This window comes from Parasteatoda tepidariorum, chromosome 1, assembly GCF_043381705.1.
Source record: "Parasteatoda tepidariorum isolate YZ-2023 chromosome 1, CAS_Ptep_4.0, whole genome shotgun sequence".
NCBI lineage: Eukaryota > Metazoa > Arthropoda > Arachnida > Araneae > Theridiidae > Parasteatoda > Parasteatoda tepidariorum.
Window position 1 is genome coordinate 34,529,731 of NC_092204.1, and position 22,779 is coordinate 34,552,509.

Genomic DNA, 22,779 nt, shown 5'->3' on the forward strand with positions numbered 1-22,779 from the left:
CTTCTAAAACTGATCAGATATCAGCAGAAATTCTTGATGTCACCATAGATCCAGTCTTATTTCAGATCATTGTCCAAAATATGTTTCATGCTCCGTGTGCATCACCATACATGTCTGTTTGAAAATGCACTAATGATATCCTAGAGAATTAACTGCTTTTTTTCACCATTAAATAAAATTTGCATTTCAAATCATAATCGCAAATGTCATTTACACACTTAAATACAAAATTCAAATTGAAAGCGTTGCAACGCACGCAGGGTACAGCTAGTTTGAAATAAAAGAGTTATTTAAAATTGTGAGTTCCATCTTAAATATGCTAATAATTTTAACATCTGAGTGTACGAATTCGAACATTGACTGTAAAATGTTATTTTAGTTTGCATTCAAAATTTTAATTTCGATTTCGAATTCAATGTTAAAGTTAGCATTGAAAATTTTGAAATAGAACAATTTTGAACCGAAAATGTATGTGATTAATTTAAAATTAAAAATGTCTTATATTTTAAAGGTAAAGGCTTATAGCAATATTGTGTTTAGCCACACTGTTGCATTATCAAAGGTTGCATTATCAATGAGGTAACATTATCAAAGGTTGCATATTCAAAGATTGCATATTCAAAGATTGCATTATCTCATTAAACAGTTCAGTAGTTATAGTTTCAAATAGGTATTTTTCAAATTTCCAGATTTCGCTCACAATGCAATATTTAAAAATAACTTCTTGCGTATTTATAAAACCGGATGTTTTTCAACAATTTACCCTTTTTTAGAGAAATAAAACTTTCTTCCGATGTGGCCTATTCTTACATTTCACCGGGCACTTTTTTTTTAAATTTTATTTCCGAAAAATGATTCTACTATCACATTTGGTTGTTATTAATTATTTTAAATACAGAGTAAATAAGTATTTATGTTTGAAATAACATTCAATGTGTAAACAAAAGGAGGATATTATTACCAATAAAAAATGCCTGACTATTAAATATTTTTTCCTCAAAATAGTTAATTAATTGCTATTTATTACGATCCATTAAATATACTCAATATGATTGATTTTGTTATCTCTCTCTCTATTTGGCGAGAACTCAATAATTCTCTTTCATACTTTTTTGTGAACTACTATTTATATATCGGATAATTTGTTTCTATAATGAAATTAAAAAGGACAAACAATTTTTACATGTAATTTCATATTTTTAAAGTTTGTCTTTAGATAAACTATAAACTGATAGATAATAAGCACAACAAACATTTATAAAAACTCTTCATTATTAGATAATAATTTTTTACTTACTTTGTAATAACCATTACGCACAAAGATTTGCCTGTTAAAATCAGTAATAGACAAAGCATCCGATGGACACGAACTCTGTGACAAGAAATAATTAAGTTATTGTTAAATGAAAGAAAAACGTAATCAAAACAAAATTTTAAAATTAAGATTTATGCCGAGTGATCACATAATCACAGCCCTTAATATATATTTTTAAAACTTTTTTTGAAATGTAACTCCGTCCTTAAAAGTTAAGAAAATAAATCACATTATGGTCACAAATTAACGTTTAAGAAGGGAGAAAAACTAAAATCTTACAAAATACTTTTGATTATTGCGTTATTAAAAGTATCATAATCAATTTGATCACCAAAGGAAGTGATTCGCAATTTTTTTCGGCTACGGAACCCTAAATAAGCAATCTTCTTTCAGTGGAACCTTGACTTTATAGATAAAGATAGAATATAGATGTTATAACTTATAGAAGATTATTTTTAAAATAATAAGTTAGAGTAAAAAAGATTTTTCATTATTTCATCATTAATAATCTTAAATAAGGTTTTATGTCGGACAGAAATTTACATTTTTATATCTATCCTTTCTGTTGTATCTACTCTAATAATGAATTTGTTTCCAGTGTAGATATATAATCTGAAAATCAATAGAATAAGCATAATTATGGTTTACTTTTGAAATTAGAATTTAAAAGAACTGCTGTAAACGTTAAAAATGGTTATTAGGAAAACGTATTTATTTATTAAAGAATTTGGTTAGTTTATTTTGATTTAAAAAGCGCGATAAGAAATGCTGACACAATATTTTATAAATGCTTGTTTTTTTTTCATAATTTGTTCCATACATTGTTGTTAGAAATATTATATATATATATTTTTAAAAATGTCATTTCTATTTCATTTGCATTTTACTTGAAATAATTTTATGAAGTCTACCGAAAGATTAAAACAATTATGAATTATAGGTTTTGTCTAAATATAATCGGAGGTTTCAATAATTACTGGTCATAAGAGTACTAACTCCCGAAACCCTTTTTATTGCTCCACGGAACTCTAGGGCTCCACTAAATGCCTTTTGTGAACCACTTGCCTAAGGAATAAAGCGAGCATTGCGAAAGAGGATAGAAAGAGATCTCAAAAAACATGTTTAAAGAATTAAAAGAATTTATCAGCATATAGAAAATAAAAGTTACAATAAAATCCCATAAAAGTTTCGAGATTTTCCCCGGATTAAGATGGAATTTTATAGAAGAATTTTTCCCATGAATGCCCTAATTTTAAGGTCGCGACATCAATGAAAGTTTGTAAAAAGTTCTAATTTGGTGTCTACTAATCCCATGATAATTGCAGATCTCCGTCGACCAAAGAGGAAAATCACCTCGAAGGAAATGAAATAGAAAATATTTTATTTTGTTTTATAAATAGAGCATGTAAGAAATAACAAATAAATAAAAACAACTCCTATTTGAACATTTGTAACCACAAAAATGCAAGCTAAGCACTATTTTTCTTTTTTCTGATTTACCATTAAAGAAAACAAAGAAAAATGATAGCAAATTTTTGAAAAAGAGAGGTATTTTTATTTTTTCCCAAGTAATTGTTTTAATTCTACTTCAATATTTTAATATTTATGTTCATTTATTTTGAATAAAAATACCCATCTTTAAGTTAGGTCTCGGCATGTTTTTGACAGAAACGCTTAAAAAAATAAATAAAAAATGATATTTTATATTTTTTACTACATTACAGTTTTTATTAAATATGAAATACTGTTAAAAACCTTTAACAAATTTTGAAATGGCAAATTAAAGTAAAATAACAAAAATGAACGTGGCAGAAACAAAAGTATAAAACAAGAAAAAAGTGATCATGCTAAAAGAAATCTTCAAAGTTTAATCTTAACTCGTTCAATATGGAGAAAAAATAGTCCAATATAGAAATAAAATAAACCAAATCTTACCTTGTTTTCAATATGAGCGAAAGCATCATATTTTCACGATTCGGAAAAGTTGCGTTATTTTTAAAGTAATGAAAAAAATCATTGTTTATAGAATTTTTGAGTTTGGTACCAATAATATGCCTTCTGAAGAAGCTAGTACTTAAAAAAAATAATAAGTTTTGAAGGTAGAATGCGAAGCTGCGGATAAAAAATAATAATTGTTGTATTTACCCCAAGACTAATTCGATTTAAACTTTGCCTTGAGCTCGATCGCTTTCGCATGCCATGTTTTGGATCCACAATATCTTCCCATCGAATTTTCCAAGTCATGGAAGCAAGTTCGGCCTCTAATTGAAAATGCCTATAAGAAAATTGATTTTTTTTTTTACAAAAAACTTTACACGCCCTATTTATTTTAAATGAAAAAAATTTTTATTCTTAAGTATAAAAACATAATTATATGAGTAATGCGTTCGAATTTGTAATGGTTATGCACTACTTTTTGAGATTCAATAAGATGACTTCATATTAAACAATTTTTTTATTACAAAATAATAATATAAACCCTGATAAAAAATACAGATGTTCTCTTATTATTTGTACTGAAAAATTATTTCAGTTTTATTAGAGAAATATTTTATTAATCAAAACAATAAATCTGTACCTAAATTTAAGTAAAATCATATACATTTGAAGTGTCATTAAATTAAAGTATAGTAACCAAAACAATAAATTTTCTCCTTCCTTTCTCAAGTTAGAAACTTGTGCTAAATTGAATAACATTTTAGCTTTTTCGAATGAAAATGATTGATCCTGCTCCAATTAAAAATATTTATAAATTTTCGTTTAATTCAATATTTTGGTGGCAAAATTAAGATAAATTGGTTTCATCGTATCTTGACATAAAGTATATGCATCAAAGTATACACATTATTTGAGCTTCATTAAAATTAAATATAGTAATTACAATAATCAATTCAGTTTTGCAGAAATATATATCTTATTATATTTTTGTAATCATCTTTTGAAAAAAAAAGTTTGCAAATTTTTCATAAAATTGTAATTTTGAATAAGGAAATTAAGCTCATATCATAAATTAAAGTTAGGATTAAAATAAGTCTTGGTTGCGCCACTTTCCTGGTTGCATGGTTGCACCACTTAAATATCAAAACATTTTAATCTTTAAATATTAATTTCATAAGGAGTGAATTAATAAATGAAAATATTTAACTTAAACGCACATTCATTTTTCTATTTTCAATTTTGTCCGTTTCTGCAATACTTTACCTGTTAATATATTTTTTTAGAAATCATATTGATATAGTTATTAATATTGTTTAAAATAAAGAACTTTCTGAAATAAATAAAAACAAAAGGAAAACAAAAATAAAATATTCTGCAATTGATATTCATATTTAATGCTTAAAGAAGGAAAAAATTAAAACTTTAAAAGACTATTAAACAAATAAGAGAGATCCGTAAAAGAAATTCCTTTATTAACTAAATCTTATATTTATTTTTATAAAAAAAAAAAAAAAAAAAAAAAAAAACATTAAAAAAAATGTTCAAAGTTCATTTTTTTGTGCATAAATGTACTTATGAATTGGCACAAAGTGCTTTTTTTTCTATTTCAAGAGAAATTTACTTGAAGTAAATATTAAAATCTAATTAACGGTTTGAAGGTTCAAAGCAGCTTGGAAGAGGAAAGAAAGTTACAAGTAAGTCATTAAAACTTGACGTCAAATTTAAGAATATTATTAGATATTTTTTCCACTGCAAAAAAAAAAGTTAGGAATTCTATATATTTTATAGCTAGGAATATATATATATTTTATAGCTATAGAATTTTATAGCTAGGAATTTTATAGTTAGGAATTTTATCATAAGTTAGGAATTTTATTTCTGATATTTGTTAATAAATACTGCAATAAAAATGTATACAAAATTATGAAAATAATATTAGCATAATTCATTTTTTAGTGCTTCCTTGTACATTATGTCTAAAGTTAACATGTTTCATGAAAAAATAAAAGCTTACCTGTATATGAAAAATGACATAATGATGAAGACAATGATTACCCCACTCAAAACAGATGTGACAATTACGTACTGAGGAAACAATTCTAAAAGTTTAAAAATAGCGTAAGCATTTAAAATGATACAATGATTATAATAAATATTACTCAAAAAAATTACTTCTGTCCCAATGTGCTATCCACTTTATGTAACTGTGTAGTTAATTCACGCACCACTAAAATGATTGTTTTTTAAACATTTTTTCTTCCGCCATTTTATCTATCTTTCTTCTGCCCTTGGCCTACGTATATTTTCTTCTAGCCTACATCTATTTATCATTGAATTTATATAGACAAGGTTGACCTCCAAGGAAAATACTCATCTCGAAAATTCCTATCGATTCCTATTCCTTTTAAATTACCAATTAAAGAAAAATAAATGGCTGACTGTATTCTGACTAAAAGCCAGTAAGTATTCTATATAAGTTTCAAGTATTAACAAAATTGGTTAAAAGTTGATACTGTTGACTTAATAATAATATAAAACATTATTCTGCTGCATGCCAGATCAATCTGATTGAATATATTTACACATGAGTACATTAATTTAGTGTTCAAGCTGAAGAAAGTTGGCACTGCTGATGTGGGCTATCTTGAAAACATTGTCTTACAACTTTTCATAGTCAGCAGTATTAATTTTTTAATTAACTTTAAAATTTTGTAAAAATAAAATTCTGATTTCCAATGTAGAAAGCAGCAAGCGAAGCATTTAGATCTTATTGAGTTTCCACATTTTGACTTTTCAAATAGTCAGTCATATTTTGAGTTACTCAGTAATAGTTGGAATAGTTTGTATATCCTTATTTAATAAGTAAATCACATTTCATGACACTCCAAAAACAAAAAGGTCGTGAATGGCTTAAAATGACCTTAAAAAAGTTTTTAGGTTAAATGACATTTAAAAGATATATTTCTTCTGACCTTTCTAAAAACACAAATAATATCTAGGTTCTTTACCATCTTGACATTTTGAGCCGTCAAAACCACATTCAGGCACATCTAATGGTGGAGAAATTCTGTTACCTGCCCATCGAATGTATTTTCTTGGAACATCCACAAATTCTTGGCTCACTCCGTAATAGTTTGCTACGACCTAAAATAAACTCTATTAATTATGATAGTTAATCCATCACTCTATCATTTTCTGGGAAATTATGTGATGCAAACAAAATTTATCTTTAAATTTTAAAGTATCTTTATTAAATTCTGTATTTATGTGGGTGTTTTTCATATGGTGACCACTTTTTGTGCAGTTAAATTAATCTCCAAATTTACAGCCACGGAATGGTACAGTATTCTCAATCGTTGTACATTTATTTAATTACCTCGATTAAATGATTTTACATTAAATATTACCGTAATAATTACGATACATCAGATATTTTGTTTCGTAAAATATTACGGTAAAAATGAATTTTGCGGTAAAAAGTACTGGCACACTTAGTACTGGTACGTTTTACAGTAATTTTATCTGAGATTTTGTACCGTTTAGTTAGGATGCTTGGAATTTGGCAGCTGATATATGATAAATTCTCTATCTCTTTACAATAGTTCGGAAGTAGTGCAGTTTAAATTACTTAAAAAGACATATCCTATCCAGTAATTGGAATCGATACGTCACTTCAGAATGAAACCACTGCAATTTAGGATCACATGAGAGACGATTTAAGTCTCTTAAAAGCGATTTAAACAAAGTGATTTTCCTAGACAAAAACAAAATTTAGCCAACAAAAAAACGTTTTACATTAAATATTACCGTAATAATTACGATACATGAGATATTTTGTTTCGTAAAATATTACAACAAAAATAAATTTTGCGGTAAAAAGTACTGGCACACTAAGTACTGGTACTTTTTACAGTAATTTTATCTGAGATTTTGTACCGTTTAGTTAGGATGCTTGGAATTTGGCAGTTGTTAAAATAAGATAAATTCTCTATCTCTTTACAACAGTTTGGAAGTAGTGTAGTTTAAATTACTTAAAAAAAAACCTAGTAATTGGAAGCGATACGTCACTTCAGAATGAAGCCACTGCAATTTAGGATTACACGAAAGACGATTTAAGTCTCTTAAAAGCGATTTAAACAAAGTGATTTTCCTATAAAACAAAATTTATCTGACAAAGTAACCTGGAGAAAACAATAGAAGTAGATAAAAGTTATATCATACATTTAATAACCTGTTAGCAACTTTAGTCTGGTTTTATTGAGTTTAAAAACTAAAGTAAAAACTTGTGGAACCAATGAACTTAAATGATAACGTTAGGCTCATTCAAACAACATATATATTGACAATAGATTTTCTTATGAAAGAAGCTCTCTTATTTATTTGTTAATGTGCCCGAACTCAATGTTTCTTTATAAATCAGAGACGGTATAGTTGTACGAAAGTATGATTTAAATAGCTCTACTCCGTTGAATTATTTTAACACACAGCACTCCTTTTGCTCCTCTATAAGCACAGGATATTGAAAAAATGTAGTGTTTACTTAAAAAAAAAGAAAACACAAAGAAGCTTTCAAGTTTAAATTTAATAGAATTAATTTTTAAATTCAAGAATTTTTTTTTCAGAATCCGCTTCTCTGGTTTTCTTAATTATTACAATCCATCAAAACTTAAAAAGTAAGTACTAAATAATCAATTAAAAAAATAAATAAGCTTTCAATTTTGTTTAATGAACAAACCGTTACTGTTATTTTGTCATTTTACAATAATTAAGAGTGTGACATTATTCTTTATATTTCAATTACATTTTTATTTTTATTTTTTAGTTAAATAATAATTTGTTAAATTTTTTTATATATTTTAAAACAGTGGTGATAATATAATAAGTTTTTTTTTTTTGATCGGGGATTTTAAATCACCTTATATTTATATAAAAAAATTACATTTATAACAGTATTAATAACCTTTCTCAATATTAAGAGTGCATGCTTATCTGAAGTGAAAAGTTAAATATATACAATTCTAAAAATTAAAGGTATTTCATAATTGCGAAAATTTAAAAAAAAAACAATAATTTTATTTATGTTAATGTCATTGATTTATTTGAGCTGATTGAGATTAGTAGATTAGAATATGATAATAAAATCACTTATTAATTATTTGCTCAAATTACCTCATATATTCCAGTGTCAGAATCCATATCAAGTAATGAATAATCTACAAAACGATCCCCCTTTTCATTTATGCTAACATTTCCAGTAATGCCTAAAACGAGAAATTAGATGTATTAGGTAATATTAGCTCAGCATTAACATTGATCTGAATAGTTTGCTAACTATTGACTGAGTAAATACATTACATGAAATGTCAAATATTCTGAAGTACTGGTGTTTTGTTATATAACAGAGTAAACAATGAATTTTGATTAACTTATCTGTCGTAAATATTTAGTAAACATATGATAAATTGCTCTGCATAAATACACAAATATGGAGTTAAAATTTAAATCACATGTTGAATGATGTTAAATTTATCAATAACTTTAACTACTACTTATTTTTTAATTTTATTTGATGTGAATTGCTTTATCCACTACATTCAAAATTTGAGTAGCTAGTTAGAATACCTGAATCAAACATATATTTTGGAAGATATCAGTTCATCGGAAATTTGCATCCATTTTGTGGGTAACTAATATTTAATTTATTCTCCCTCCGATTTCAAAATCAGTTTTACTTGCTTTTGCATAGACTCTACTATGCTATGCCGTATATAAATTTTACTCTGATATTTACCCATACCCATAGTATACTTATATAAACATAAAGCTCGATTTCGTTCTAAAAATCATTTTTTCGTGTCTCATCTTGCAGATAGCTGGTACATTCTGACCGGTAACTTTGACCCCGAGAATTTTTTAGCCTCTCAAAAATAGCCACTATGTTTTTGGAAACGTATTTAATCGTTTTTTTTAAACACTAGATGTGCCATTGGGGTAATTTTTATTATATATTTTTTTAACGTTTTTTGCGTTATTTTTGGAGATACTTGCGATCTTTAAAGTTCATAACTTTTGGCATATTCAAAAACTTTCTGAGTATACTGTATCAAAATTTTATACCTTTAAGTTGATTATTAAAATAGCTAAACATAGAAAAATCTAAAGCAGCCAAAAGGGGTAATTTTGACCCTCAAAAGATGAGGAAAAAAAAGAAAAGATGTAAAAGAATAAAAATAAAGCCCTTCTTTATTTTACAAATCTACAAATTTCGTGAATATGTTTTGTAGAACAAAAATTGGGGACAACCCTGTCAAAATGAAATGTCATGCAATAGTTTTCGTTGCATTTTTTGGAATTTTAGATTGCATGTCCGAAGTAGCTAGTTGAACTCTTTTTCAATAAATAACGAATTTGCTACTGTGCTTGAAACTACGTACATGCTGACTATTAATAGTTGCCTTTTGTTAAAATCCTGGATAATAAATAGTTTTTTCTTTTTTTTTGCAAACAGTCATTGCCATGTGAATCAAAATACAAATTTATCGTATGACGAACAAGCTGCATAACTTTTACTCTAAGTTCTGGTTTTTGACTGATATTAAACCCATGACAAATGTTTTGAATGTCTATTTGTGCAAGTTGAAAAATGACCAGCTGAATTACAATCTGGCAAAGACATAGTGTTACGATTATTGAAACCACATCTAAACTACTTGCACAGCGGGGCTTCTAACAATTTTATTTTCTGTTGTAAAACTTGCAGATGATTTTTTCTTGTGAAGCAAAAAAAATTATAGTGATAGGACGACTATTCAAGAGAAAATTTCCTTCTTTTTTATTGTAACTTCTTTGCCCAGACATCATCTTTTATACTGAAGAATAGAAACAATGCATTTGCTATTTAGTTACAACAGAAAATAATGTTATAATTTCAAATATTATTCGTGCGAATGTTTTCGCAGGCTACAGCACAGAGTAGAAGTTAAGTACTATTTAGTTAAGCACAATAGCAAGAAATCTGACGATGACTTACCTGAGTAGATGCTAAGGAAATATTCTACAGGATGCGAAACTTGTTGGTGTCTCACATAGTTTTATACAAATTTTATGACAAAGCTGCTGCTCTCAAAGCATGGATAGTTTTCAAAGAATCTTTTGTTACAACAATTACGCATTGCTAACTAATTATTGTGCTTGTTGAAGGGCGATGAATTATGGCTTTGCTCTTTGAAAGCCAAATTGTTAGAATTCTGACAGTAAAATAAAAGAAACATACCTTATAGTATCTTAAGGGGCAGAATAAAACTTCTGATAGCTTTTTGTTATCAGTTTTACGTCACGTATATATACTATATCACGTCTGCTCTAACATTTGACTAATTATGGAGCATAAAACAGCATTTTAAAACATGTTGTGTTGTGCTAATTGCATTATTCGTATTTGTATCTTTTGTCTATTTACTTATGGCTAACGCTCTTATGAATAAAATAGTCTGTAATGCAATAATTAGAGTATATTGTAATATTTTCTTTACAATCTTAATAATAAAATTGAGAAAGGAAATCTCAAACAATTTTTAATTATTGTATTTTCATTGTATATTATTGTTTATCAATTAAAAATCATTTACTTTGGAATTCAGTCAATTTCTTATGAGCGTCAAATTGACCCTCAGTGACGGTCTTAGGTAAGTCCAAAATTCGGTGGATCTTGTGTTAAATTATAGCAAACAAGCAAATTTATTTGGAAAATACCATCTTTTGGATGCTTTAACTTTAACCATCAGAATTTACGTCTACAATTTTCTCAAATGATAGCTGCCAATCAATAACGAGGGGTCATACATCAATCTATGAAAAACATTCCAAAATATTTAAATTTTTCAATTCAGTGGAAAACCTAAAAGTTTACCCTGACTTCAAAATGTTCTCAGTTTATTATGTTCTCTACTGTGTTGTCAGACTGTTGGACATCTTTCTTCATTTGGTTTAACAAACATCATTTTGTTAAAAACAAAACTTAAGATTTTATTGTTTTTTATTTTTACTTTTGAATAAATTTATTGTCAAGGATTATATTAAGAAGAATTGCAATTTCATGATAATGATACATAAAAGGAGAACCAAGCTAAAATTAATAAGAAATAGATTTCGCAATCCTATCATTCGCTTAAAATAACATCCAATTGCACCGTCGAAACTAGTATTCAATTTTATTTAAGTATATTTGTGATTCATTTCTCGCTTGTTTCATAGTTTATTTAAGCAGTGTTAATTTTCATAATAATACTGCATTAATGAGATGCTTATTTTCGGAAAGATTAGTTTGTTAATAATTGAGCCAACTGTGCTTTAGTGAACTAGTTATAAATATGAATGAGTTAATTAATATTTAAGTAATGTAATGTATTAGAAATGTAGTTCACTCATGTGTCATTTTTAATCTCATATTTGAATTCTTTTGAGAGGATATATTGTTAAGGGAGTTAAATAGTATGAGCCAGGAAGTTATCAAACAAATTAATAAGTTTACGCGAATTAGCTAATAGGCAGGTCATATGACAGTTAATTATTTTGAAAGCTATTGTCTACGTTTAATAATGAATTTGTAGAGAAATGAGTTGGTATGTAATAATTCAAAGACTGATTGTAAGTGTTGGTTCAGTAGTAAGCAAGTTTGTAATTTTTTTATTAGTTTAAGTTAGTCGATTATTCCTCAAATAATCGTATTGTGTTGTTTACTAGCAGTGAAATGCATTAGGTCAGTCACCAGAAACTTTTAATTTTGCACGTGCTTTGATAAGAGACACCTTTGTACTCGTTCTTAACTGCCTACGGAGTTCGATTTCTGCCTTCCTTCGTTCTGAACGGTCTGAGCCAATTTGAACTCCTCAAGTCACGTAGACGTGAGAAAGGTTTGAAAAAATTAGAGTGTAAGGCATTATAACCATGCTTAGAAGAACGCTTGCCTATATGAAGCAGGTCAAGACCTATGGTGGCAAATAGACGAGTTGCTGGTATTTGTCTTTATTAAATGAGTAAATAAAATAATTTAGACAATTTGCTAACAACTTTTCCACTTTGTAACAAGTCTTGATCCGCTACATCTTGACATGAGTTCTTAACCTCAGACAAAGTGTTCACCTCTTCTGCCTTCCTATATTTCAAATAACAGGTAAAAAAGGGGCTAGGAAGATAATAGATTAGAAAATTCTCCAGCTCATGCTATTTAAAGCATAAGAAAGCAGAAACCGTACTTGGTTTACATCCAAGAACTTGTTATGAAGTCATTCACAAGACTTGAGGCAAATGGAAAAGTTTCTTGCGAAGGGCTGTACTGCCATGCAATTGAACAATCAACGTAAGCAACAAAATATTTCAAAATTGAGATTTTTAAATATTTGGCATCTTTATATATTAAGCTAAATATATTGCAAAAAAATTTTTTTTTTAGTTTTTCGAATTTTGATTTTAGCATTCATAGCATTAGCAATAGAAGGAGAAAAGTTGTCAAACCACTTTTCTCTGAATCAATCGTGAAGCCGTTGTTTTTTCAATTTCACCGCAGTGTAATATAAGACAGACGGAAATAAGGCAAGAATACAAGAATAAAGATTGATGTTTTTAAGATTGTTAATAGGTTGCTCTCCTTCTGACAAAAACACATACTGGATAGCCCATGGGTTTCATGGGTTCATGAAATAGCTCACGGTCTTTTTCGGAGGAAAGAAGTTTTGCTTACCTTCGGTTTTAGAGAGAAAGTTATATAAAGATATACAGAACGAATAAGTTTATTTTCGTATCTTGATAAGATTATATCTTAGGTAGCAAATAGATTTTAAAACCGCAAAATGAAAACAGTGCATGTCCTTGATCTTAGTGTGAAAGTTACTCAAAATTTATAACCTTTATAACAAGACTTTTGGAGACGTTAAAAATAGATTAATTCGAAACTAAGAATATTTTTTTTTACAAATTGATTACGTAGAGCCAAATACTCCTGTGCATTAAATTATTAATAATTTAGCTTATAGCCTAAAATAGTGTCATTTGCAGCAAACAGGAAAGTCATTCAAAATTCTGTAATTTATAGACTATATAATGTTTGAGAAATATTCTGATTAATCTATCTTAAAATGTATGTGTCTTAAAAGTATGTACTTGACATGTTTTTTTTATTGTTATATTACATTAAAGTATTATGAACTTGTTTTTGACTGTAAAATGTAAATTAAGACTATGAATTTATTCAAAAATGTTTCCGAACAAAAACTTGATATGCATATTCATTATTTGATGCTATGTTTAGAATATAAAATAGATTTTTGAGAAACAAAGTGCTACTAAAATTTTGTTTTTCAAGAATACACAGTTGCTTTCTAAGTTTGGTATTTCTTATTCTATAGGGAAAAAAATCGACTTTGTATTCTTCAACATTGGCACGTTTTACAGTATCGCAAAATCTCTTTAAAATATTTGAAGTATAATTTATTATCCAAAAAAAAGAAGATAAACTTTTTTATGGTTCTAGTGGATGGTTTTACTTTTTAAACTTTTCTCTTCTTCTTTCATGCTTGTGTGCGCGAAAGCTCAAATGCTAAAAAAATAAGGTTTGAATAAGTGGGAAAGTGGTCGAACACTTTAAAACTCTAAAAAAGAAGAGAAAAGAATAGAAAATCATAAAATAGGAAAATAAAAAAAAATATTCAAATTTATACCAAAGAAGTTTTAAGTTTGAGGATACTCGCTGAACTATCACTTAAGAAATGCTCGATTTTAGGGAATTATTATTTAAGACAAATTTCTTTATGCATATTTTTAATCACTACTTTGGTTCTTTTAATGCTTTTAATGCTTCTCCCAAATATCTGAAAAAACTTTTAATAAGTTTTTTTTAACTTAATCTAACACAATGCAATTTAAGATTGGATATTTTTATTTTTGGCTAGTTGTTACATTTATCTGAAATTTATGAAAAATCAATATGACAACAAAACTATGACTTGATACTAAGGATTCTGAAAACTCATAACTGTAAAATTCGATACTTTTAAAATAAATTAAAAAATATAAATTAATTGAATATTTCTTTTAAAATTAATGATATTTGAAAACGATATTTGAATTGTTTAAGATTTAAGAAGTTTAAAAGTTATTCATTCAGAATATAAAATTGATTTTAAACTTTTGAGACTGAATGTGTACTATAATAAGTAAACTTTCTCAAGTTATTCCTGTTATTAATTTTTAAAATTTATATAAAAAGTAAATAGCATTTTGTAGTTTTTCTCTGATTGCATGACTACAATTTTTATGAAACATACAATAGTTTAAGTGCTAGTGTGTTTTGCGAACATTTTTTAAAGGTTCTGAAAAGAGCAATTAATTAATTGAGAAAGTACAACTCGATTTGAGGGAAAATTTATTTTTTCTTTGCGTGTGGTTAATATTATAAAATATTTTTTGAACTATTTTAACTTTGAGTGTTTAGTAATATTTTTTCCTCATTTAGTGAATTTAACGAGGATAAAAAAGTTTTTTTTTTTTTGCATTTAATTATTATTTTATAGCTCATGGAAATGCATTTTAAGCTGATTTTTCGTTCTTGGACACTTTGGTTTTTCTTATAATGTTTTTCATCTTTTTGTTCTCTCTCAACTACTGTGTTTTTCTAATTTAGTTTTCTCACCTTTATTTTCCCATTTTTGTTGGTAACTTTACGTCTTTATTTCAAATCACTTTTGTTTCCTCGCATTCACGTCTCGCTAGTCTTGAAAATGGGCGCTTATTTTTGAAGCTAAGATGTCTTAATCAGGTAATATTCTGTTCTATTTGCAAAAGAAATGAATAATCATACATAATTTGCAGAATTTTCGCTAAACATTAAAGGCAATAAAACACTCAGTTTTCGTACGTTTTTGAGATATTAACTTCGTCAAGATAAGTCAATTTAAAAAAAATATTCACTTTTCCCATTTCAAATGTTATTTTTTAAATACTTAAATATAGTATTTCTTTAGGGGTATTTTTCATGTGATAATATAGAGATATAGTAACCAATAAGGCAGAATAATTACATAGAGGATGAGACCAGAGTTTAAATCAAAGAAAGATTGACTTACTTGCTTACTTATTCAAATATGGTATGGGGTAGAAGGAATTTGCCGAAAACTTGTATTTTTATTGTTTATAAAAAAATATATTTTGCATCAAATTTATATTTACATTTAATTTATAATTAATCTTTGGATTAATGAATTTTATTATTAAGAAAATTAGTTATTTGAAGTTTTTGATTTGCTTAAAAATTCTCGATGAATGGTGAAGTACAAAAGAAGCGAACTAACTTTAAAGGGGAAAATATTTGATCGATCATATTTTTCAAATTGCAGTTACCCCTTATTTTGAGGTTACAGAATCCTTATTCAAAAAGAAAGGTATGTGTTACATACATTGTAACACTAATTTTCAAAGGTACAACTTGATCTGCTATTTTTTACATCACTGATAAGCCTTTGAACACTTTTTGCACTCCATGATCTACTGCCAATTTCAATTCATTTACTACATTGTAATAGTATGTTTATTCAGATGAAGTTTTGAGTCTGATTTAATAATTTGAAATATAATCTGTAGAAAAAATTAGAATCGATCAAAATCAATCGATTTCAATCGATCAAAAATTATAAAGGTGTTCTCTTTATTTCATTTTTAACTTTCTAGATGTATAATAAACAGTGAAAAGAATAGAAAAATTATAACTGATATTGTGATAGAATAAAGATAAATCTATCTCAAAACGAGTGTCCCTCTGCAGAGGATCAAAATTGTGATGTCATATTTCCGGATCCTCCTCAGGGATGTTTTCCAGAACGTCACCAATAGCCCATAGTGCATCTCATCTCTAGTGTGACTTAAATAAAGTACCTACATGCCCAAAATGAGTGAAATAGGTCGTAAAATCGAAGGGGAGGCATGTTGATTCATTAAGATCAAAATATGTCTAAGTTTCCGATGAACTATTTTCTAAAATATTTGCATGATTCTATTTGATTTTGATAGCTTGCAACGTATATTTTCTTATAGATTTTTAATTTTTGATTTAAAAGTTATTTAATTCTTTCCATTCATAGTGATCTAAATGGCTTTGAAAAGCAATTTTATCCTCCATAAAAAATGGCTCCACTGTAAAAATTCCGGTACTAAATACAACGCAGAAAAATTTGCTTTAAAAATTATCACCAGAAGCAACTGTCTAAACGTTTAAAATGGTATGCAATTCCTTTATACTGATGTCAACTTGACCATATCAGAGCTTCATCAGAAAACAAATGAACTTACCTTCAAATGTTCTATTCCACATTTTTTGAGTTACAATTGTTCCGTTTTTTAAGCTATATCCTTCGCTTAAGGTTTCATTCAAAGCAAGGGAGTAAAGTATGACAGCATCGTGAAAAGCAGTTACATATATGTTAACCTAAAATAATTCAGATTATTATCTTGTAAAAGACTGAAGTTTAAATAATACTACAGCACACTTTAAATAATACTACATAAATATTAAAAACGAATTCAATAAGCTAAACTGTCTACATAATATTGTGTACCGAATTACAATTATTCTTGATCGGAATTTCAAATAAATGATTTGTACACTTTAATTTCTACAGTCAAATTAAAACATCTCTCCACTTACACAAATAAAATTTTTGCTGTTTAAATCTTTGATATCAAATTTGGTTTCCTTTTAATTTAAATTTGGTACTGATTCTTATTTTTACTATCAGGTACTCAATTATTATGCTAAAGTCTCAGATGTTAAGGAAAAAAACAACCAATCTATTTGAATTAGCTAGAAGAGAGCATGATGAATTGCGAAAAAGAAATATCTTCTTTTTTTGCATATGAATTTTCTAAGATATAAACTGTACATCAACGTTCTTTTTTCTTGCCATGGAAGGACATTTTTGAGCTAAAACATCCAAAGATTTGCTGGATGTAATGACGCATCATGACATGCATTTCATTCACTCCAATTTTCTTTTTTATATATAGCGAAATAAGCAAAAAGTGAAATTAAAATTACTCCTAACTAAAATATTGACACCATATTTTCCAAATTTCAACTCCTTGTAATATTGAAATTGAAAATTAGTTAGTCATCATGTGTCCTTACTGTAGCCACTAGGTAAACCTTCCTAACTCCCCTTGTGCTTGGGTGCTTAACTATGATAGAGCATATCCTACTACGAAACCGGTAATCCTAAGTTCAAATCGTGCCGGCAGAAAATGAATATTTCTCTCGCACATTTCTCCCTCCACACCACGATTGAGATTACCCCTTTTTTCTCAAAAATTATAAATGCAGTTTCAATTTTGAATACACGGGGTTTTCAAATACGGTTATTATTTATTTTGGATCCATTTTGAGAAGCTCTTTTTTTTTACAGTGATATTACAATTTTGAGAAAATTAAATGATGGTACTCATATGCTGAAGGTTCGGTTCCACTAAGTGGATGCGAATACTTCATTTAATTGTTATTTAGATTATGATGCTGAAGTTTCCGTTGAGAAATAAGTCAAAATTTTTCCAACAGATGGCTCTGTAATGAAGTAAAGAGGAAGACAACGAATCACAAATCAAAGAATAACCAAATATTTTATTTATTCGAGCATCCGCTTGCTCTATGCGCATACCTTGTTCATCAAGAAAGAGGATGAAAGCGTAGCACCACATAATCACTGGCCACGAGCAACATATAATAGGAATGAAAAACAGTGCTTATTTTCATGTCAATTTCAGTGACACGTTCTTGATAAACGTGATCGTTATGAAAACTCAGCAAGTCAATTTACAAATTATTAATAGTTGATAGGGTCACAGAATAAAAAGCCTCGAGGATTAAGATCTGATGATCATGCTGGGTAGGTAATTGTTCAGCTATTCTTTGATTTTTGAGCTGTTACTTTTCTTTTTATTTCGTTACAACACCAAATGTTTTCGAAATTTTGAAATATCTTTTTTTAAAACCAAAATCTTTAATTCATCATACAAACAGCGTATATTTTCGGTTTTATTAAGATTCTTTCAATACAACTGAAACAACGCGTCCTTGAGTACCACCATTGCTTTGTGTGCTAGTGTATAAAAGAAACGATTACATTTAAATTTTAAGGATTTAGTCCATCTATTTAGAACATTCACTTGATATACATTTAAAGACTTTACCTCTTCCTTTCCATAAGGTTTTCCAAATTTCTTTAATGCAAGATGTTTCACTCCTTTTGAAAATTCGGCGTACTCTGCTGTTTCTGGTATTCTCGCTGTCACTGTAATCAGAGCTTCATAAGCTGCACGGGCCTTGTTGTTTTTTTCTTTCGTATCGAATTCACGATACCAGGGTCTTCTACTTTCGTTTTTACTAGGATGAAAAACAAACTATATAGTGACTAATAACATACATTTCGAACAAAGAGTTGCGTTTCCCTGAAGTTTAAATATAATAACGGTTTCTGTGTGTGATATTCTCAAATTACGTACTTTTTAAAAATGATCGTCTACGTGAAAAACCGATTAAAATAGATCGTAAAAAAATAGTACTGCATGATGCATTTTCAAATATATTCTGCTTTGGAAGTTATTATTCATTTCAATCAAGTATTAAAATTAGTAAAAAAGTCTGTCAGTAGATGATGATGCTGATTGGTAAAGCTATAGACCTTACTTCGTGTCAGACTATTAAAACAGAAAATATTTGCACGGGCGTATACTAATTAATTAATAATTGCGCGATTTTATAGCTGTGCACAGTAGCTTATTTTGAAAACATTGTTACATCGCTTTTCATAATTAGAAGCAATAGAAGTCTATTGCTAACGAATTATTGATAATTTGTATTGATGGAATCGTTATATCCTATCATTTCTTAGTTTCACTAATGAAGTAATTTCAACTAAGGAGGGAAACGAGACCCTATTTGCAATCTAAGAGATTTTGTAAAATAAAAAGTAATGTATATTTTATGAGCGTGAATTATTAATCGTACTTTATTTAATATTGTTATAGAAAAGGTTTTATTTTTACCACTTTATATTTATTCTAAATTTCTACCGAATATTTAAATACCAAATATTGCAAAACTATTTATTAAATATTTAAACTGTAAAATTCAATTTTGTGTTAAAATCTCTTGGCAATTTCATGATATCATGTCTACCATTTAATTAAATCAGTTCTATCCCGATAAATATAATTCAATATGATACTCTGTCAGAATTTGAGTAGTATGTGCATATCTTAAAATTAAGTTTTCCGTTCTTTACACACTCTAGTAAATTTTTCCAACTTTAAAATGCATTCACACAGTGTACAAATAAAAAGAAAGAAAAACCGATACCATCCTGAAAGATTTTTAATCTAATAATTGTATCTCCACGTTTTAGGACTCAATCTTAATGGTTCGAGAGATTGACTTTAAATAAGCTAATTATTTAGGGCAAACCCCCTAAAATTATTTTAAATTATGAAATCAGGCACGAAAACGTACTTTCTCCGAATAAGCATACTTTTTTTTCGACGAATTCAGATTTTTGACCCACAAAATATAGGAGGTAGCCGAAAACTGAGAAAGTCCCAAAAGTTTGGTCAGGAAAGCGCCCCAAAGTTTAGACCCATTACTGTTAATTTTACTTTTTGCGTATTTAGCTATATCTCGAGAAATTTTTAAGCAAATTGAAATTTCTTTTCACACAGTTATAAAATTCATTTATCCAAAAATAATTCAGCGTGAAAAATAACTTTTATTGAATATTTGTTACTTTTTGTTATTTTATTTAAGAATGGCCAAAATAAAAGATTAAATTCTAAGGTTTGCAACTTTTGCCTCGTTTCAAAGAAAGAAACTTTATTTGGCAAAATACAAAATTTGGGCGAAATTGATCGAATAGTTCCCGAGAAATAGAATTTCATTAAAGACAGATACTTAAAATGTGATTTCTCAGTTACGATTTCCCCGATTCGGCTGAAATTTTGTATTTTGCCATAGAAAATTACGTTTCTGAAAATGATGTAAAAAACGTATACCTTGCAATTCAAAATTTTTCGACCATTCTTAAATACATTAATAAAGCTAATTTAAAACTTACTGAAAGTTACTTTTGGATAAACGAATTTAATAATTATTTGCAAAAATTTTTCAATTCGCTGAAAAATTTCTCGAGATATAGCAAAATACGCAAAAGGTGAAATTAAGATTCAGGTTTCCGATTTTTGGAACACTCTCCTGACCAAACTATTGGAACCATATTTGCCAGATCGTGGCTAACTCCTAACACGTTCTGACCTCTATTTTGGGGGTCGGAAATCCGAATCCGTCGGGAAAAAAAGATATGCTTATTCAGAGAAAGTACGTTTTTGTGCCTGATTTCGTTTCTTAAAACTTAGCTTGCACGTATTTATTAGCATATTTGAGGTCACCCTATCGAGCCATTAAGATTGAGTCCTGAAACGTAAGGATCCGATCATTAAATAAAAAGTTATACAGGGTGGTCCTTTTTTCTCTTTTTTTGGCGCACAGTGCGTTAAATCAAAATACCGAGAATACTTACTAAAACCTTAATAAACTGCTAAACTGAACCATTTTTCTGATTAATTTCGAGCATAATATCATATAATCAACAGTTTAAGAAAGATAAAATGTGGAACTTGTCAAGATATTACAGTTGCAGTAAAGTTTTTTTTTTCCCGAATGGCAGGCACTGAACTTTATTCGTTTCGCCTTAGAAGATGCCAGAGTTGTTACTCATTTCGCGTTACCCAGTGGGTTCCTGTGAACCAAAGTCACGGAGACGAGTAACATTGCCCACGCCACACTGCACAAACCCGTTCATAGGGGGGGGGGCACATTCACTTATCACACACAACAGTGGACAACACAAGAGAGAGAAACATCCATGACCAGAACGGGATTCGAACCTGCGGCCATTGGCTTCACAGTTGCAGTGAAGTAAAACATAGGTAAGGGTTGAATCAATATTTCTATCAGTGTTTAGTTCCAAATATCAAAATGTTAGGAAAATGTTTGAACAGTGGCTTGATGTGTTATGCAAACCTTTAATTACAAGTTCAATAATAATGCTGTAATTAAGTTTTCTTGAAAAAATAAAGTATTGAAGTAAATAAAGGAAAATTCAATAATACAACTATAGTGTTACGTACAGCTCTTGTTTTCTCACAATAACTTTCATCTAATCTCTTCCTTTTATTCAAATGCAATTTATAAAGGTCTTAACGACTTGAAAACTTCATAACACAAAAATTTCTAAAGTAATCTTAAACGAAAAATTCTGCCACGGCAACTTAAAAAAAGGAAAAAAAAACATTTTACGAATGTTACTTCGTTAATAGGAAAGGTTAAAAATGAAACAGGACTTTTCAATCGATGAACTTTGTGTCTTTTTCGATAATCTTATCAAACAAACTCATTTCTTTGTTTCACTTCAGAAAGGAAAAACAAATTCATTCTATTATTCTTTCGATACATATTGTTATGGAAAGTAATTACCTCAAGACAGCTTTGAGATTTTGCTCAAAAGGGAATTGTATTGAAAAATTATGCAGGATCCCTCTCTATAAGTAGTTTTACTTATTTTTTTTCTTCATTTATTTTTTTATTTTTTGACACGTAGCAGATGGTGGCTTATGTAAAATTATTGAACACAATATTTTGTCTCCCAATAAAGGTCAATTAATAAAATAAGTCCATTGATCCATTGATAATGCCTTTAATAATCAAAATCAACCTTATTACACTAGACAAACACAGAATTTTTAAAACGTAGTATAGGATGTTTATGCAAGCTGAAAAAAATAGGCACTCTCTAAAAATAGAACCCCTATTTTTCTCTGAGAGGGGCTTTTCTTTTTGATGTATTGAAAAAAAATAGATAATTTTGCGCTATCTTATTTCATATGCTTGAAGAACTTTTTCAACTGCATTAATATTTTGATAAGAAATTGAATTTTGTATATTTTGAATTTTTATTGTACAGAAATGTTATTTTACTCGATGACATTAAAAATTTAAAAGTAAATTAGTTAAATAATACAAGTTATTGTGTGTTTAAGTGAGTTTTCATAAACTTTAATTTACAATTCATATTCTTGTGATGTTTCGAAAAGTAAACAGAAAAGATAAATAATTAATATCTCAAAAAAGGAATGGGCATTAAACACTAAATTCAAACCATTCCAAAATGCTAAAATGTAGAATATAGAAAAGCAAACGATGTACGATAGTACAAGGAAAGTCATTATTTCTTTTCGCAATGGCAACAAATAATTTAAAAGTCAAGTGAATGAGCTGTCATATGCATGAAAGCGTAAACGTACATATTTACAAACATCTGAATGAAAATTCTTTTCTCGCTAGGAAGACGAAAAGCTAAAGAAATAATTGAATTATAAGAAGGGAGCAATTCAAAGGTTAAAAGAGAATAGTTCATACCAACATATAACATATATATATA

General features: G+C 28.1%; 1 protein-coding gene across 1 annotated transcript in view; it reads right to left on the reverse strand.

Moving 5' to 3' along the window:
• The window catches only part of LOC107448013 (atrial natriuretic peptide receptor 1), a 250,934-nt gene that overhangs the window by 71,573 nt on the left and 156,582 nt on the right, over positions 1-22,779 (reverse strand). The window contains exons 3-9 of the mRNA XM_043057664.2: positions 18,482-18,674; positions 16,592-16,727; positions 8,423-8,514; positions 6,262-6,397; positions 5,268-5,352; positions 3,461-3,590; positions 1,298-1,372 (exon numbers count right to left, since the gene is read on the reverse strand). Of these exons, the coding sequence (XP_042913598.1) occupies positions 1,298-1,372; positions 3,461-3,590; positions 5,268-5,352; positions 6,262-6,397; positions 8,423-8,514; positions 16,592-16,727; positions 18,482-18,674 (847 nt within the window). The remainder of the gene's footprint in view (positions 1-1,297; positions 1,373-3,460; positions 3,591-5,267; positions 5,353-6,261; positions 6,398-8,422; positions 8,515-16,591; positions 16,728-18,481; positions 18,675-22,779) is intronic.